General features: G+C 42.8%; 1 protein-coding gene and 1 long non-coding RNA gene across 2 annotated transcripts in view; one reads left to right on the top strand and one right to left on the bottom strand.

The window, feature by feature from the left end:
* LOC146812871 (uncharacterized) overlaps positions 1 to 19,877 on the top strand; it is a 70,609-nt gene extending 50,732 nt beyond the window's left edge. Inside the window, exon 3 of the long non-coding RNA XR_014966930.1 lies at positions 19,780 to 19,877. This is a non-coding gene — a long non-coding RNA (uncharacterized LOC146812871). The remainder of the gene's footprint in view (positions 1 to 19,779) is intronic.
* LOC146812870 (alpha-2-macroglobulin-like protein 1) overlaps positions 1 to 20,027 on the bottom strand; it is a 227,443-nt gene that overhangs the window by 195,351 nt on the left and 12,065 nt on the right. Inside the window, exons 3-6 of the mRNA XM_085619944.1 lie at positions 19,147 to 19,309; positions 18,317 to 18,369; positions 17,381 to 17,401; positions 1,202 to 1,358 (exon numbers count right to left, since the gene is read on the bottom strand). Of these exons, the coding sequence (XP_085476070.1) occupies positions 1,202 to 1,358; positions 17,381 to 17,401; positions 18,317 to 18,369; positions 19,147 to 19,309 (394 nt within the window). The remainder of the gene's footprint in view (positions 1 to 1,201; positions 1,359 to 17,380; positions 17,402 to 18,316; positions 18,370 to 19,146; positions 19,310 to 20,027) is intronic.

The raw sequence follows: 20,027 nt of genomic DNA, 5'->3' as shown, positions 1-20,027 counted from the left end.
CCAATCAGTGTTGGCCCCACCCATAGTGGCATTTCAGAGCAACCGTCTAGGCTGCTTCTGCTCTGAAGAGGAACACAAGCGACTGCAGACACGTTTCAGTCTTGTTAAGCTTCATCAGGAAGGTGAGCCCTCATGGCACAAAAAGCTCAATGGACAGCAAAGAAGTAATGAATGAATATGCTTGACCAAACAGCATTTATGGTCAGATTGCAAACCTCCAGACGCTAGGCTAGTCTAGGTGACTTTTGCCTGAAAGATCCCAGGTAATTACCATGGTTCTTATGTAGTCTCCATCTAGGCATCTAGCCTCCTGCTCTCAGCAACTGCCCAGTATAAGATATACAAGTGAAGAATCTCTAATGGACTCTAATCCCATAATGGCACATTGAACCACTGGTGACAGGATCATTAGCTATTTAGAAATTAGTGATCTGTCACATTTTCAGCATGGTGCACCAGGTGATCTAGCAGCAGTCTGTTGTACGCTACTAGTTTCAAAGAAGACTTTCCCTTTGATCAACTGGATTTGGCCTTCTTGTTACTACAAATCCAAAATAAACCATAGACGTGCATAAGCAATCTCTGGACCATTTACCAAACAGCTGTAGCCTACCTGACAACACTTCTAATGAGTTTGCTTCCGGGCATGCTTTTAAATCTCGTCCTGTGTTGGAGTAACTCAGCTTCAGCTGTTGCAAGCCCACAGATACTCAAGAAGCACCCTCATGGTGTTTGGGTTGGATTGGCCTATAGGGCAATCGGGCAGGGTCTGATGGGCTGGTCTGACAGGTCAGTGAGTGGGACTTTCTTTTGGCTATTTGTGTGCCCGTTTTATGGTGTGCTGGGCCAGTATTTACTTTTGATTTGCCTGATACTGAAACAAACATTGCCTGCAGAAAGCTCATATCCATGTAGTGTTCCATCCCTTGAAAACACTTATAAGGGCATGTGTTTACAAGGTCAAAACTGCCCCAATTTGCAAACATGAGCCACTTCTTTCAGCTTTCTAATTCACTAATGGGGCTACTTTAATTTTGGTACCTGGGTCTATTTTCTGTCCCAGTCCAACATGTGGTCTAAGAGTACTTTAATGTAACTTTACCAAGAAAAACGCTTTGGTGTAGAGCCTTTTATTGAGCACATTTTACTGCCCAAATTTCCAAACCAACACTTTCTGCCTGGATGCTCCATGATACGTTACCATATTCCTCCACTTGGAAATGATGCGTAGCTGCATCTCCCACACTAATAACGTAGGTCCCCTGCGGAGGCTCGCTTGACAGCGGGAAGGACAGATCAACGATGCCATGCTTCGGAACCACTTCCAGCCACTGACTAATGCGGTTACTGTTCGGGTCCTGACCAAACATACACATGAGGAGTTTAGGATGGGAGAAATCTAATGAAACATGTGATGCTCACAGACTTGTCCACAGGAAAAGATGTTTAACATGCAAACCATTTCTAATCCAAAAACTTCACACTCATATGTATAAACAAAAGATGAAATGCCTATGTAAGTATGTAATGAACAGCTCAAACAATAAAGAAGGAACTCAAGGATAATCAAAAAGTAAACAATTGTCTATTTGAAGAATGTCAGGAGGTCAGGAAAATGACAACTGAAAAAAGAAATATTGTTATTTAGCAAGCAGAATGGAAGAAAAGTTCGATCAACATTAAAAATGAAATTTGAAGGAAATATAACAGCCAGGGGGTATGCAATCAGGACAAGAGGAACCACACAAAAAACGCTGACCAAAAAAGACTATGGGGGTCATTACGATCCGCCCACTAAAATCTACCGCCCGCATGACTTCCCCCCACCCCCCCCCCACCACATTACGATGGCGGGGGGACCCCGGCAGACGGGAAGACCGTCCACCGGTTTTCCGCCGGTAGACAATCCGCCGACTGCCTACCGGGCGGAAAAGCCCAGGAATATGGTGGTGGTGCCTTGCAGGCACCGCCATTCTTATTATCATCGTGGCGGTGAACTGGCTTTCCATGGCGGAGACTACGCCATGGAAAGGCAGGAGGTTTTGCCTTTGGGGGCCTGTTGCCGGCCCACGGGGTAGTCGAGGGCGTGGGGGGTGCACAGGGGGGGTACCTATGGTACACCCATGCATTGTCATGGACATGGTGGCAGGCACCTCGCGGTGCCTGTCACCTTGTGCATGACAATGCACACAGTGCATTCCCAGCATTGTGGCGGGCGGTGCTGGGAATGGAGGATGCCACCGCCGCGGTGGCATCCTAATTGCAGGTGCAGGACTGCCTGCCATCCTAATGGGCCCCTTAATTTGTAAATGTAATATTGAAAGAAGGAAACAGCGGGGGGCGTGGCTTAGCGCCCACGGAGAATGGCGGACCTCCCGTGAGCTCCGTGAGACCGGCGCATTTTTTGCCTGGATTTTGCAGTCTCTTTGAACCCTCGGAGGCGGACAGCACGGATTTCGACATGTGAACACCCCCGCTACACTGTGGCACCCTTCGCCCCCTGCTAGAATCGTTAATGAAGATATCTTCTCCCTTCTTCTCACCTTGATGTGCCACATTATTTTCTTTATGTTGTGTTTTGGATTCGTGATATCCGGGGTTTGTTGTCTGCTCTGGATGTCGCCGCCGTTGTCTTTCGGCGCTATCACCCCATCCTCGTCCTTGAGTTTTTCGTTCGTAAGTATGTTTTTCAGTCGTTCGTTTCGAACGTGTACTGTCTTCTTGTTGGTTTCTGCTTCTGTCCTTTTTTCTTTCCTTGATCTCCCACCCCTTGCTTTTTTCTTCTCTTTTTTCTCTTTCCTTCTCCTCCCTTTTTCCCTTCTTGTCTCTCCCTCTCTTTTGACTCATTATTATACTCACAGTGGTTCCTTCCTTTTTCTCTTTTCCTTTTCTTTTTCTCCGCTTTTTCTTTTTCCTTCCTCTCCTCTCCCTCAATTTGTTACAACTCCTTCAGTTGCGTCAAGTTATTTTTTCCGCACTGGTAAGCATGTTGTTATTAGTTGTTTCTTTTTACTGTTCCATTCCGTGTTACGTCATGGAACGTTAAAAGTTTAAATAATCCCATTAAGAGGCAAAGAGTTTTATCACACTTAGCGAGACTTGAGTCTGATGTTGCTCTCCTCCAGGAGACTCATCTTTCAGAAAAAGAGGCTCTGAAACTCAAGCGTTGTTGGGTGGGTCATGTTTTTTGCTCTCCCACAGTTTCTAAGAAAAATGGTGTTGTGATAATATTGCATAAAAAATTTAATCTTTCCTCAATTGTTCACGAATGTGATGTTGATGGCCGTTGGGTTATTGTTACATTGCTTATTGATAATATTCCCATTACTCTTTTTAATGTATATGCCCCAACCAGGATTGACAGATCATTTTGGCCCTCTATTTCAACTAAGCTATCCTCTCTTTCTGGAGATTACATACTACTTGGGGGAGATTGTAACCAAGTTGTTGATCCTTTCCTTGATCGCCATTCCAATGTTAAATTTGTTCCTTCCAAGATGCATTCTCAATTTGTTAATACCTTTCAAAATAATGCTTTGGTGGATATCTGGCGATTGTGTAACCCTGACCTTATGGAATACAGTTTTTACTCCCCTCCACATCAATCACAATCCCGCATTGACCATCTCTTTCTTAGTAAATCCCTCTCTCAACACGCTATACGCTCTGACATTGGTTCCATTCTAATATCGGACCATGCTCCGATCCACGTGGACCTTGACCTGCTTCCTTTCTCCCCTCACTCTGGCAATTGGCGTTTTAACAACGCCTTATTCTTGGAACCTACTTTTTGTTCTGAATTTACTGCCTTTGCCACTGAATTTTTCCTCTTAAATCATACTCTGGACTCCTCTTTTGTTACTGTTTGGGATTCCTTTAAAGCAGCCTCTAGAGGTTTTATCATTAATTTTGTTGCCCGCCGAAAGAAACTCCGAAAAGCCAAATCCGAATGCATTTTAGCTAACATTAAGACTTTAGAGCTTGATTACCATGCTTCTAATTCGGAGACTTCTCTTAAAAAGCTTATTGATGCGAAAATCTCCTTCAATAAGTTTACAACTGATGCTGCCTCTAACATCCTGCTGAAATGTAATTCCAGGTATTATGGGGGCAAGAACAAAATGGGGAAACTTTTGGCCAATTACTTAAAGATAAGGAAGGAGCGTACAAAGATTGCGTCCATTAAGACTTCCACTGGGAACTCCTGTTTTAAAGATAAAGACATTCTTTCTGAGTTTGTTAAATTCTATGATAATCTTTATACTCCCGAACACACCCCGGAGACTATGGATCTTATTTCATATTTTCATTCACTTCCCGCTCCCCCGGCTTCTCACATTGATTTTACCGCTCTGGAACAGGACATCTCGCTTTCTGAAATTTCCCATGCTGTTTCCAAATTACGTCACGGTAAATCTCCAGGCCCTGATGGTTTCACTATTGAATTCTACAGCCACTTTGCTTCTCTACTTCTTCCCAAACAATTACTATTATTCCAATCCTTCCTCATTGCGGGCTCTTCTAGCGGCTCTTTCCAACAGGCTTTAATTTGTTTGATTCCCAAAGAAGATAAGGATCACACATTATGCAAAAATTACAGACCAATTTCCCTGGTTAATACGGATTACAAAATTCTGGCCAAAATTTTGGCATTACGCATGGATCCCCTCCTACCCGACCTCATTGGCCCTGAACAATCAGGCTTTGTTAAAGGACGTCTCTCTTCTGACAACTCCCGTGTTTTTCTTAATATACTCAACAAGGCCTCCTCTCTGTCGCTTCCCTTTGCGGCTATCTCTTTAGACGCAGAGAAAGCTTTTGACAGGATTGGTTGGGATTTTATGTTCCAAGCCTTACGCTGGATCGGTTTCTCTTCCAAATTCATATCTATTATTTCTTTACTTTACTCCCATCCTCAAGCCTCCATTTTTGTTAACGGGATGTCCTCGGATTATTTCTCGTTACACAGAGGAGTGCGACAAGGCTGTCCCCTTTCCCCCCTACTTTTTGTTTTGGCCTTGGAACCCTTTCTTACTAAAATTCGTTTGGACAACAGTATCTCTGGTTTTAAATTTGTATCGCGTCAGGTTAAACTCTCGGTCTATGCTGACGACATTCTTTTTTATTGCTCTGATCCTCTCTCTTCTATTCCCTCTTTTCTTCAGCAGGTGTCTTCCTTCTCCGCGGTCTCTGGTTATCGCCTGAATCCTGATAAGTGCGAGATTTTACCGTTAAACCCTATTTGTCAAAAACATCTTTTTTCTCAAACGGGTTTCTCATAGCAACCGTCTAAGATCAAATATCTGGGGGTTTGGTTCGCTCCTCTCCTGTCTGATACGCTTAAATTTAATTTTGATTATGTCTTTAAGAAAATGGACACGGCTATTCAGCGTTGGCACCCGCTCTTTTTATCCTGGTGGGGTCGGCTTAATTCTATAAAAATGATGCTATCCCCTCTTCTTCTCTACACCATTTCTATGCTTCCAATACACATTCCAGGTTTCTTTTTTAAATGAATTGACTCCTTGTTGCTGAAATTCTTATGGAATGGCAAACGTTCTCGGATAGCTCTGTCCTCACTACGCAGGGATAAAGCTCAATCTGGTGTGCGTTTTCCAGATTTCAGAGAATATCATTGAGCATTTTCTCTGAAACAATCGTCCCGTTGGTTCTCTTCTGACCTTCCGCATTACCCGCCCCTCTGGTTAAGTATGGAATCTTTCTTTCTGTCTCCCTTTACCTTTCGTGAGTTCTTATCCTTCACGTCTTCTTTAGTTCGTTTTCGTACGCCTGTTATTTCTCATTCCCATACTCTCCTTTATCCTTACCTATTATCATCTTATCCCTCTCTTCTTTCCATTCATGAACAGCCGATATGGCATAACTCTCTTATCAAAATCCGTAGTCGCACCATATTCTGGAAGACATGGCATTCTCGAGGATTACGTTGGATCTCTCAATTAATTTCCCAGGATACTCCTCTCTCATTTCAAGATCTTCAATCCCTTTTCTCACTGCCCTCTTCTGCTCAATCGCAATATAATGCCCTTCTTCCAGTTTTGATTTTGTATCTTCGCTCCTTGGCGCCATCTACTGACATTCCTCTAGCCCGCAAAGCTACCTCTTTATTATTGGAGTCGTCTCCCTCAGCCTCTGCTATTTATAACTCTTTTCGATACTTCACAGACAGACTAAAATTTAAACTCGAAATTGCATGGGAATTGGATCTTTCTCAAACCTGGCCAATACCTTTTTAGGTCTCGGCTGCGAAAGGCTGCGCTTGCGCAGTCTCGCTCCGAGATTTAATGAGTTTGAGTGACTTTGAGAAGAGGGGCTTGCACCTGCCCCTCTTCTCTCCTGTTCTCCATTGGCTGGCCTCGTAAATGCTGGCCAGCCACTGGAGAAGAGGTCAGTCACTCCGATTAGGCCCCGTCCTTTTCGGATCGGGGGGCGTGTTTTTTAAAGAAAGTCTCATTCTCTCCTCCAGCCAATGGCTGGAGGAGAGAAAAGACAAACACGCCCCCAAATCCGAAAAGGACACTGCGTTTCTCCGAGGCATTTCTTCTTGACCTCGGAGAAAGGCAGTGGTGTGTTGTTTAGGCCCATGGCAGTTTTCGGGTTACTCTTCTGTTGCGAAACGTACATCCCGGTAGAAACCCAGAATTTCACTGCCTAAATATCTGCGTATTTTCTGTTTAATTATATTATGCCCCTGGGGATCGGCTGGGAATGGAGAGATGGTCGTAATCGGCCTAGTCGGATGTTTTCTACCCTAGCATCATCACGGAGTTGTGGTGTTTGCTTCCTCCTGCTCTAAAGCTCGCCTTGTGTCATCCACACTTGTGAAAACGGGAAGAGAAGTAAACACATGATCTCATCCAGAGCCTGGATCTGCAACAGATGTCGCGAACATTACCACTTCCTGCAGGGCTGGGTCTGCCTATCATTGCTAGCTCCCGCCCCTTCATGGGCACAGGCGGTTCCTCGGAGGCAAGTACGTGTGGCGAGCTCGTGTGGGGCTGTGCGTGGGCGGAGGGGGGTGCCTCGTAGGATTTTGTTGTTGTAAAAAATGACTCCCAGCTATGTGTGGACAGGCGGTTCCTCGGAGGCAAGTACGTGTGGCGAGCTCGTGTGGGGCTGTGCGTGGGCGGAGGGGGGTGCCTCGTAGGATTTTGTTGTTGTAAAAAATGACTCCCAGCTATGTGTGGATGTGATATTTGTACAGCGCGTACATAGGTCAAAGGCAGGACGCAGCAGTAAACAAGCAGTTAAAGGGCTGGGTGCGGCCTGAAAGCGGAAGTGACTTTTACTGCGTCGTGGTGTAGTGTTTTTCATTTTCAGAAAGGCTGCTCGTGACTGAACATGTTGATGAGTCACGAACATTACCACTTCCTGCAGGGATGGGGTCTGCCTATCATGCTAGCTCCCGCCCCTTCATGGGCACAGGCGGTTCCTCTGAGGCAAGTACGTGTGGCGAGCTCGTGTGGGGCTGTGCATGGGCGGAGGGGGGTGCCTCGTAGGATTTTGTTGTTGTAAATAATGACTCCCAGCTATGTGTGGATGGGATATTTGTACAGCGCGTACATAGGCCAAAGGCAGGACGCAGCAGTAAACGAGCAGTTAAGCTGTAAGTCTGTAAAAAAATAATCACGGAGGCGGCGGCTTGTATACGTTTGGGTATTCAAGATGAAGACGGTAAACTTCAGCCAGCGGGGCCTGGGAGGACAGAGGAGCAGTGGGGCCAGGGATGTGCCTAGAGGCGGGGGAAGAATCTGTAATATGACTGGGGTGTGCCCTTCACACCGGTGTTGTCATTCCTGGTGTGGGGTTAATAACACCCCCCTGCGTCCTGATTTACGGTGCCGCCTCCCCTGTTAATCTCTGCCTCATGTCCGGAGCAGGGCGCGGATCCCTCCAGAGAGCCGGGAACAGCTTCTTGGCTTGTGTTCGCTGTGGGCCGCTTTGAAAATGATCTTGCTGGGTTGATGCGGAGGTCAGCGAAACAGCTGCACGAATAAACTGGACTCGGTGCACTAAAAGGGTCATCGTGATTATTGCTTTTTTGCATTTTTATGTTTTGCATTTCTCCTCTGTCACGCGCCTGTTCTGGAAATGTCTACCTCAATGTTTCCCGGGTGATGTAAGAAACCTTTTTTTGCGCGGTTCCTCGGTCTAACTTCCTCTCACGGCCCCTCTGTGCCTCGTCCTAAACACACAAAAAAATCTTTTGGAAATGTATGTATTAATGGCGTTCGGCGTTTCTACAAAGAGGGGTAAAAACATGCCAACGCAGGGCTTTAAGTGGACCTGGAAGTATTTATAAACGGACATTGAAATGGGTCAATTTCGGGGACTGTATTCATATCCTTAACTTTACAGGCAAAAAATCAGATCGATTTCTGAACAACTAGTGTAAATAAGTTAGGGTAATGCAAGACATCGCTGTTTATATTTCGCATGCCTTACATATCTTCTTTCCCCCAAGAGCTTTACTTCCAGGATGTGTTAAGGTAGTTTTTTCAGGCAGCGTATTACTCTTGTATAGTGCCTGCTTTGAATTGAGTCGCATCTAGGTGAAGATAGGTCCCATATTTGAGTTAAGGGTGAAGGCAGCGCGAGTTTCTCAGTGTCTGTCAGTCGGCCAAAAGGTGTTCATAACACATTGGCATCCAGTCCTTGGCCTCTCTGTAGAGCGCACAGAGCAGTGATCACATATGCCAGTTGCACTTGCGATTCTGTGTAAATGTGTGTGCTACAGAGTCGCTCTCATTCAGAAGTGTAGAGGCCGAGCCAAGTAGGTGATTTGGTCTGGGGAGTTCATTGATGGAAATAATAAGGGAGCCTCGTGGGACCCTGAAGGCAAAACGGTGAATAAAAAGTAAGAGGAGGCAGTGCAGCAGCCTGAAAGCAGGGATGCAGACCATAAATGTTTCCATTTTAAGGCAGAGTTCGATAGCTGCATCCGAGAGCCCGAATGTCAGACGAGAGCAGTGCAAGGTATTACGCACTTACTACCTCATGCATGATCAAGGCAACAAGAGAGGACGCCCAAAACATAATGGAGATTGTGAAGTCAAGTTCTAATAGTGCACTAGTTAAAAGGGTCATACAACATAAGGGGTGTGGGGGGGTATCTTTATCATGCCCTGTAGCACTGTTAATCACCAGCAGCATGGATTCCAGATTTTGTGTGCTTGGCTGTAGAGACCTACTGTGACATCACTCATTGGGTGGCCCTTTAAATCTGCCTTTCAGAGATAGGTGGATTATTGACAAGGGGTAGGAACATGTCATCAGTTACTTCGGCAACAGGATCTTCAACAGTCGCTTCAACCCCAAGAATCCTCATGTTGCTGGCAGTGTTGCCTGAAGACCACTCTGTGGGTCTTTGTTATCCTCTAGATGCTGCTAAATGTAATTAAATGCTTCTTTTTAGCCTTAGAAACCTCAGGCCAGAACTGTGGGATTGGTTAAAAATCTTTTGCTGGCCATTGTTTTATGACAATTATGTTTCTGTAAATAGTCACTTGCACTTTATAGTGAGATCTATATTGAGGTTCATTTGTTTTGAGTATTATTTAATCAAGAAATATTCAGATTACAAAGCCTGCTGTGCCGATGTTATACAGTCGCGGAAAACCACATAATGTAAATAGGTCAGTGGGCTACTGCGTGTGTGTGTGGGGGGGGGTTGCTCTGTGAGTGGCTCTGTGTGTGGGTGGCTCTGTGTGTGGGTGGCTTTGTGTGTGGCTCTGTGTGTGTGGGTGGCTTTGTGTGTGGCTCTGTGTGGGTGCAAATGCAATGCGTCTCGCATTTGAGAGTGATTAAGCTATTGACGTTGTAAATAACAATGCCGTTTCTTTAAATGTTTTACATAAAAAAACATAAACGGAAAGAATGTCATGAGCAATGCCAATAGCTCTAACTTTAACAATGCCGAGACCATTGCATTGTAAATGCTTGTTGGGACAAGATATGGGCTAAGCTTCATAAGACCTCTAGAGCTGCTAATACTACCCAAACCTTATACTTTATCTATAACAGAACTTTATATACTCCACATACTTTGTCCCGCTTCTCTCCTGACATGTCCCCTACTTGTTGGTCCTGTTCTTGTTCCACTGCAGATCTCAAGCATATGCTGTTTGATTGCCCTCCTATTTCCAAATTCTGGCACCTAGTTTGGACGCAGATACAAAAAATATTCCAACTTCAAACTCCCTTCTCCCCTTTGCAAGTTTTTCTAGGTTCCCTTTCACCGTCACTCCCGCAATCTCCTTCCCATTATCTATTACTAGATCTCCTAGTGGCTGTGGCTTTTCATATCATTACTTCTAATTGGAAGCAAGCTGCAAATGTCTCCTATCAATCTTGGTGGAATGCAGTTTGTTTCCATCATCGCCTAGATACCAGTTACGTATCTCCCGTTTCCCTAGCAATTAAACGTGATCTGCTTTGGCTTCCCCTGGTATCCTATCTCTCCTCCTCTGCCCCAACACACGCCTCTCCAGGCCTGGACACAGTTGAGGTGCGTAAACCGCCATGATTGCCTTGTTTCTTTAATGCCTCTCTGCCATGATATTGCGTTCTACTATATTATATGGTATTTTCATTTACATAGTTGGTTCTGCTTATGTAATTCACATGCTTATTATTTTTGTTTTTAATGAGAGTTTTTATTGAATTGTTTATTCTTTGTATATGCTTTTCATGATGATTATACCCTGTTCCCCTCCCCCTTTCCTTCCCCTCCTATTTCCTCAATAAACTCAAACTTAAAAAAAAAAAAGAAAGAAGAAAACAGCAAAGGAGCTAGCAGGATAATTAGGAAGCTGCATAAAAAGAATAGCAGACAACCAAAAAAAAGAAGAGGCGCAAAATCAAAGATTAGGAAAGACAATACTGAACAAAAAACAGGTGCTGGAACTAAATGATTAGCAAATGTTATTCAATAGATCAAAACTGAAAACAATGTGGATAATACACACTTTAAATGTGGAAATAAAAATACATGGCTGCTAAAGAGGAGTGCAAAAGCTGATTACAAACATTCATAGGAGATAAATATTAGTATAGAATTTCAAGAACAATATAGACCAGCCCAAAAAGGAGAAGATGTTATGAAGAATGCAATAGAGTGTATAGAAGAGAAAGCCATCGGCGAGGAACAATAACAAGAAAAGGAGACCTTGAGTGAACCGAATATAACAATGCTGGGGATGTACAACAATACAGAACATTGCAAGAAATACAGAGAATATTAAGACGGGAATGCCATGAGTAGTAGAGACCCAAATAATAACGAAAGTAAAACCCCAAAATAAAACCATGAAACAAGAAATAACACTTGCCTTTCCAGAGCATTTAATTGTATCCCAATTTAAGAACACTATAAAAAGTTTGATACTTGAAGAGAGTACCTTCATTGACATGTACATGTTTTAAATAAGAATAATAAATGGTAACTTCTAAAGAGCTGATATTCTGAAGTTACAGTCTTAAAAATACGCCTGGCAAAAATAAGGTCTTATTTCTATTTCTACAGCATAAGTCCTTGCAGTTCCTTCAGAATTTAGTAAGTAATACTTCACATGCTTTTATGTTTCAAGAAATGCATACACATGCGATAGGTGTCTATTGCCACAAGACAATATATTTTTTTTAAAGGGGCAATAACAAATTTTAGTGTAATTAATGCTATGGAAGTAAAATAATGATATTTTGAATGCTGATACAATGTCTGTCGCACCCAACTATGCTGGTTTGGTTAACACATGAAAGTGATAGCACAGTGCTCGTGAACAGTGCAAGTAAGATAACAGAGGATTTCAAAAACTCAGGGCACAAGGTGTTTGCTACTGGACTTTCAGTTATCAAATACGCTGGTTTGAACTTCAGTGGAATTGAAGCAGCTCGGAGAGATCAGTGCATCACTCGACTGCTTGAAGAAACCCAGAGCATCACGCTACGGAATCAGCGCATCGCGGCCCAGCACCTCGTCTATGGAACCGGCGCATCACCGCCACTGCCTGGAAAAGATTGATGCATCTTTCGACTTGCGGGATCAGCATCAACACATCTCACGATACATCTTGTGTTGCAATCAGGAAAGGTACTCTGTTCACCGGGGCCAGCGTGGGTCCTGTAGTTGGCCTATGCTCCATCCATTCAGCCCGAACTTTGACTTTGCCCAGGTCCAGTGCGACCAAATAACCCATTTTTGTGTTATTTGTTTCTAAGTGCTACACTGCTTTCATTCTTCTGCTATTCAATAACTCCACTTCTACACATTGTATTTTTGTCATTTTCACCATAAATTATTTATTAAATTGTGATCTATTTTTCTAAACTGTTAGGAGTTTTTTTGTGGTCATTTCATTGTGTTACTGTTTGTAAGTTGCACAAATTCTTTACACATTGCCTCTTTATATAAGCCTGACTGCTCTGTGCCAAGCTCTCATAGGGTGAGCACAGGCTTTCTTTCAGTATGTATCTCGCTTACCCTGACTGGGATCATGGTTCTTGCTTAGACAGGGTGCATACCTCTGCCAACCACAAACCCATTTTATAACAATGGTAGCTTGATCTCCATCAACATATCCCAAGGCAAAATTCCAGAAGCTAGATTGAACGTGGAACAGTAGTGGTATGGGTCATGAAAGATTTTGAGTTGGCCCTCTGAACATACTCTACCAGTTTGGTGAGGATTGTAAATTAGTATTAGACTGGTAATCACTTAAGGTGTGAACGTCCTGATTCAGTTTCTTCAATAAGTTGAATATTAAGCCTCCCTTCAAAGATGAGGGAACAGAGCATAGGGTGATGGAGTACAAACTTTTGTTCAACCCCACATTGATTTAGTAAGAGACTTACTAGTGTTCTCCAACCACTATTTATTCCCTTTCAATGTCATTCTACCCTCAGCAGATTATCACATCGAGAGGAACAAAGTCTGATGATATAACCCCTTTAATAAAACATAATTATCTCCTTCTTAATGTACAGATCACTGTAATAAATGTCTTGAGTAATACCTACGTACCTCAAAGAGAAAATGTCACTGCGTGGAGGCTCAAAGTTCACAAAAAGTAAACCACAACACCTTCTCACCATTCCTAAATGAAACATTTCTATTTCTGAAACACGGATTTCATGATATGCACTCATACCTCGGAACCGTTTTATAGAAAAGAATATAATCTGTGTTTACCACTGACTGGTGGGCATTAAAAAAGCCCTGTTCAAAACCTACATTTTGAACAAACTATCCTTCTGGAATTGAAGTCTAGTAGATTCTCCTGCTTTTCGCTGTCTTTGTGGTTTCCCTCTTGTACAGCTCCACTACCACTCAGATGTAAATCACTCCTCTATCAATGCGGTGAGGCCCACGCTATCCTATTACTACATACAGATACATGAATACAGGGCTTCTGTGGAAACACTTTTTAAATATAATTTTATGTAATAAAAAGTGGGTTTAGAGTCTCTAACCTTTTCTGCAATGAGAGCTGCTTCTGATCAGAGAAAATCATTGTCAGCTACTGAATACTAAACAACTTGTGCAGTGTTACCAGGCACCCCCATACCCAGCTTCAATTCTTTTAAGCCTCATGTCCATAGAGCCAGATTCTATGGTTTAAGCAAAATACTTTGATTAGGGGCACTATAACAGGGCTGCCATGTGTGTCAGTGAGAGCGTGGCCTTTGGGGATGTTTGAACATGCGTGCGCATGAATGGGATATATGTTTACGGGTGACTGAGAGACTGTGTCATATGTACTTGTGGCACAGGACATACCTTACACCATATGTAGCACCGTTACATCTGTAACACAAACATACAATAATTTGTTTTAATGGGAAAAATTTAAAGTGCAGAAAAATTTTCTGCAAAAATGTTCATAATATGGAACATTTTTCTGCACTTTAAATTTCACTCATTTAAAAAAACCTTGCTGTATTTTATAGTTATACTTATGGCACAGTGTCTACTGGCCACTGGGAGTAAGGGGACTGCTGTTTGTAAATGCTCTTTGAAATGGGAGAAAATAAAAATGAAGGGGCAGATCTATGAGGCCCGTTGCGCCATCGGAACGTCACTTTTTGTGACGTTCCGTGGCGCAGAAGCCTGCGTGATATTTATCAGGCAGCACTGAGCCACTTTTTGTGGCTTAATGCTGCTTCATAAATATCAGTCCCTTTAACGCAGTGTTCTGCGTTAAAGGGGCGTGCAATGGGTGTTGCTGGGGGCGTTCCCAGTAACACCCATGGCCTTTTGACACTGCCCCAGATTTACGAGAAATCGTAAATCTGAGGCAGCGCCAAAAGCTTACGCCTCCCCAGGGGAGGCGTAAGGGAGGCGCAACGGGGAGAAATATCTTTATTTCTCCTCGTTTTTCCTTTTTCTATGTGTGCTGCATTCTGCAGCACCCATACAAAGAGGAAAAACCTCTTGTGATTATTTTTGTACAGAAAGGTTTCCCTTCCTATACAAAAATATTCATCCCCGCAACGCATGCACCCTTGCACCATGGTGCAGAGGTGCCTACGTTGGCGCAGGCAGCCCATTGTGCGCCGGCGCAGGGGAAAAGGACAGGAATGCGCCGCATTTTATAGATACGGCGCATCCCTGCCCTTTTCTTTTGCCGTAGGGAAGCGCAGCAGGAAGGCCTGCTGCGCTTCCCTACGGCAAAACCTCATAAATCTGCCCCGAAGTGTTTATTTAATCATTAAGGTAACCTTACATTTTCATTTTCTCCCATTAAAAAGCATTCAGAATCATCATTTTGTTCACAGCTCCAATACGGAGTTGACAAGGACATTAGATTAAGACTTAAATACCTCAGTGCTTCAGTTGTTCACCCCTGTGCCCCAGCCCCACCTTCGTTCATAAATCTGACGGAGCACTGCTCATTATAAGGCAATGCTATCTGAGACCTGATGATAATAATGTAAAATAAACACAGCCTTCCCTCAACTTTAAAAGGAAAATTTATACGCCCTTATTTAAAAATGAACTCAAGGCTGTGAGCTACTCTGAAAGTGACTGGGAGCTACTGATAGCTCACGATCCACTGGCTGGATACACCGGTCCCGTCCTTGATTTAATTGCTCAGGCATTGATGCTTTTTTTAAACACGTTGTTGATAAAGTGAGGACACGAAGGGTCCTGCTATTCTAAAAAAAAACATGAATTATGACTAAAGGACACTTTTCCGTAGCTGGATGAATCCATAGGACCAGATTCACAAAGATTTTTATAAAAAATCATGTATTCCTTACAAATAGTCAGAAGTTAGGTAAATTGACAAGAATGCAAATTGTGCATGGATATCTCCTACCAACATATGTAAATGTGCCAGCACAAATTATATATTATATATCTTTGCGAATCAGACCCATGGTATTTAGTGGGGCAATGACCTAAGTCTTCCTTGCACCAATGTATTGTACTAACACCAAGCCCACAAATAGCACATTCATTTTGTGGAATAGGCATAGGGATTGAAGATCTGTTCTTTTTAGGTCTCGCGACCTGCGTTGCACTGCGCAGTGTGATCGCGCAGGCGAGAGTCCTTTAGGCCGGGGTTCAGAAATGGACCCTGGAATCGCACACGCTGGTGCGTGTTCGTTTTCTCTTCAGCTCTTTCATTGGCCCTTGTGTGCGTCTTAGTCTTAAAGACTGCACGCAATTGGCTAGAGGCGTGTGCATAGCTCCTCCCATAGCCTATTGGTGTCTATTACGCGCACCAAGTGCGTAATAGACACCAATAGGCCGTGGGAGGAGCTATGATTGTGCCCAGAGTCAGGCGTGACGCGCGCGCCACTTGCTTTTCTTTACTTTTGGTATAAGCGCTTCACCCGCGATTTACTTATAACTTTGAAAGTAAAGCTCGGGTGCCACGATTATACCAAAGGTAAAGAAATAGATTTTTTTTCTATTTCTTTACTTTTGGTATAATTGCGGCACCCACGCTTTACTTTTAATGTTATAAGTAAAGCGAGGGTGCCGCGATTATACCAAAAGTAAAGGAATAGAAAAAAACATCCATTTCTTTACTTTTGGTATAATCGCGGCACCCGCGCTTTACTTATAACATTTACAGTAAAGCGCGGGTGCCACGATTATACCAAAGGTAAAGCATTTTTTTGTTTGTTCTTTGTGTTATTTAACTGCACGTCATTCGCCTGTGTGTTTGCTGTTGTGCAGAAGATTGTAGGTTCATAGTTCCTGAAACCTTTAATGTGTTTTAGTCAACTAACCTCTGTCCCTCATCAAGAGTGATATGAATTAGATGGAGGCCCTACGATAGGTAGAATTTTAAGTGTACTGTCAGGCTTTCATACCAGTATGCAGCGTTGAGATAACAGAGTCAATCCCTTGTTTGCCAGAAATAATATTAGCGGACTCTCAGGTGTGATTAAAAATGGCACATGGTTAGCATGAGGGAGAAATTGTAGGGGTCTTCAGTGAGATTCCTGAGTTTACATTGACCCGTAAATTCACAACAGTCAATGAGAAGTAGATATGATTTTATAGTGAAGCAGATTAAGTCACCTAGATCTGGTGACACAAGCATATTTGTTTACAAACAGGGGTGGGGAAGGAGCCCATAATTCGGAGGGGACTGACAGCCGATGACTATAGTATCTAGACTTCTGGAAAGCACTAATTAAGTTGTAGGTAGAAAGACTCTGGAACAGCAACAATTCATGTAGAACTCCTCATGAAACTGAAAATACTGAAAGGTGAAACTGAGGCAGTCACTTCCTTAACCAACCTTCGGGTAGACCATAGGTAGTGTGCAACCCAAAATCCATGCAGCTGCAAGCTGCCGTATCAAGACATTATGATAAATGTACCAACGGCAGCAGGGAGATCGTCCAATATTATTACCACCTGGTCTCATGTACTTCTCACCCATAATGGCCAACCGGAAAGACTCAATTCCACGTAATGGTCAAATCCCAATCAAGAGCTTTGTAGAATTATGTCCTCTTCTAAATACTTGGACCTCTGTAACATCCCTGAAACCCAATTCCTAATCAAAGAAGAGAGCAACATCATGGTATGAGACCCACAACCTTGGATCCACAATCCAGCTCTCCATCCACTGGCCATTCCTTGCGTCTACCTGCCAGAAAGAGTCACCGGACTCATTAATTCAACTAACCATCACAGCGGAATCCTCTTGTCATCAATAGTGCTTTATGGCAAATCAGTTAGCTGTTAGGCACTGCATAACTTTACAAGTGCGGCATAACAAAAAAAATACAAATCTGTAAAAAGCAGCCAAGACATACCAAACATAATAAATCAAAAAGGAGGTGAACAACTAAAAGGCACGATGGACAAAGCAGACATCTTAAAAGTTCTTACCTGGATTTGCACGAGTGAGTACTGAAAGAGAACAGAGGAGATTGTTAGAAAGAAGGCAGTTAAATATCCATGTTACTTTCCTAATTCAAGAGCTGTCCTTGTTTGAAGTAAAATTGGTGCACAAACTACTGGGCACTCAACAGGGCGCTTATCTCAACTACAAGGTGTGATAGATTGAAGCCCGAAAAATTGTGAGAGTGAAATATATCCTTCTTAAGCCAGCATACTAAAGAAATTTGCTAACCATAGAAGTGAGTTGTAGGCAGTTTTTGGGTAAGAAAGTGCTAACTGCTTGTTAAATATTGCATAAATGTTAGCTGCTCCTCTGTACAGAAAAAAATGAGTGAGAAATTTGGATTGAGACAAAAAAGTAAAGGAAATGGCAGATACCAAATGTTTCCACTGTATGTGCTACATCAACGTGAATACAAGTTTTTATAATAGAACGGGTATAGACCGGTTCTACAGGATAGCTTATAGTTAAGGCATTCTTTTATGTCTGTAAGAAACTTAACAGCAAATATTAACAAAAAATGCCAGTAAGCAATTCATATCTAAGAAAACTGAAATGTAGCCATGTGGGAAATGCTATTTTAAGACACGATCATTTTCTGTATTTGTTATGTTTTAGAGCTAGTTCGAGAGAGAGTTGTGCAAAAAGAATAGAGAAATGGACCGTCCTTTGAGGATCAGAGTGTCGTAGGCTCTAAGTATGCAACTAGACATTACCAGTTGTTTCAGTTTGTGCACACTCCATAGAAGTATGAACCAAGGTAATAAGATAAGTTGCACTGATCTCTTGGGTTTTTCTTCTAATTCAGAAATTATCTCACTGGCTATTGGAAAGGTGATTCAAGGCAGACACCCATCTGACACATTTAATGGCTCTCCTTTGCCCACGAAGAGCATCGCATTGCTCAGCTCAGATTTACTTACCGGCTTGTTCTCCGCAATAAAGTCCTCATTCAGAGTCACAATGCGAAACTTCACTGCAAGGACAAGAAGTGAGTGTTAGTGGGTGGCTTTTGGGTATGAGAATCCCCACACCTTGAGATCAGTTCAAGTGCACCTTCCTCCAGAGCCTAGGAGTGTGTCTCACCTCACAGCTCTCAAATGGTTGAGGGACAGGAGCTAGTTTAGCTGGAGGTTGGAGCACCCACACAGTACTGTACTGAAGGCCCAATTCACTGAGCTTTTGGTCATTAGTAAATTTGTCGTAATCGCTGAAAACAATATTGTGAATTGGACCCCAAGTAACACATCCACTTTCTCTTTTTCATTGCCACATCATGTTAAGTTTCATTGATTGTCCATAATCATACAAGTGTATTAACCTCAACTTTGCACTTCTTTCATCATGGTTTCAAACAAGTTTTTCTACACAAGTTACTTCCCATCCTCCTCATCTTGTCCCTCATTTTCCCGCCAATGATTCCTTCAATCACTCACTGGCCCTTTATTTCCTCTTTGATCCCTTCAATGTCTATTTCTTCTGATTGTTTCTTCCTTCACTCTTGCTATCACTTTTTTTTTACTCATGTTTCAGTACTGCTTTAAATTGTTAGTCATCCTTCCTTTTGCACTTTTCATCGTTCAAAAGTTTTGAGTTTGCAACTTTCCTCACTTTCACTCCATTCCATTCACTCTTTCCTTCGCTTATATCGCTACACTGTGTGAGGTTCGAATGAGTCTAGAGCTTGAACTCCTCAAAACTCCTAACCAAGCTCTGTCTTGAACACAGAAGGGAGGATATATCCTGGGGGTACCTGTCTGTCCCGGCTTGTACACGGCCTTGTCGGTCTGCACAAATGTCCCACTTTTGACGGTCCTCAAAAGCACCTTCTTCTTGTTTTTCAGTGTGTGGCCCTCAGACTCAACAGAAATGCCCACTTGCCCAACCTCCTCGGAGCCACCAGCGGGGAGCGGCACCTGTAAGGGAACAAAACCATATCACACATGAAAGATTTCACTGCACATCCTCTCAGGGTACCATTGACAGGGGCTACCCCTCACCAAATGCAAGCAAGGCAGCATCATTAACAGCTTTGTTAATTAGTCTATTTCTTTGAGTCCAGCAGAATATTGCAGCTAAACCAAAATATTACTGGAAACGTTTCTAGAATTATCCATACTATCTCTGTTTTATTAAAAAAACATTCTCACTTGCCAGTTCTAAAGAAGTCTGAAAATCTGTATTTTGAGAATTGTATTATGAATGTAATAAAAAGCAATCATATTCATTTCATCTTAGTAGTAGCTGTGTCCTTTTTAAAATGTTCTGCATACTTGTTAAATCTTATGCTTGGAAAAGTACTAAACTTATTCAAAAGTGTAAACTTACTCAAAAGTGCAGTTGGTGAATCAGACCCAATGTGTTTTCTTCTGTATGAATTCTACAGGCAGAAAGTTATTTGCAGAAAAAACTGAAGTTGTGGTAATTGCAGCAAAGTCTAGAATCCTGATTTGGAAACAAACCAATGCCACATGGTATTCGGAGAGACAATACCACATCAGGTACAAACTGATACCACTGAGTGCAGTTTTTATTGGGAGCTGTGTTTACCATCAGCAGAATAAGGATTTGCGCAGAAGTCAATAATGCCGCACTCTGTAAAAACCCAATCTTGCTTTTTCAGAAAATCTGGTT

This window comes from Triturus cristatus, chromosome 7 (assembly GCF_964204655.1).
Source record: "Triturus cristatus chromosome 7, aTriCri1.1, whole genome shotgun sequence".
Lineage (NCBI taxonomy): Eukaryota > Metazoa > Chordata > Amphibia > Caudata > Salamandridae > Triturus > Triturus cristatus.
Note: the sequence above shows the minus strand (reverse complement) of the source record. Positions and strands in the feature narration are given on the sequence as shown.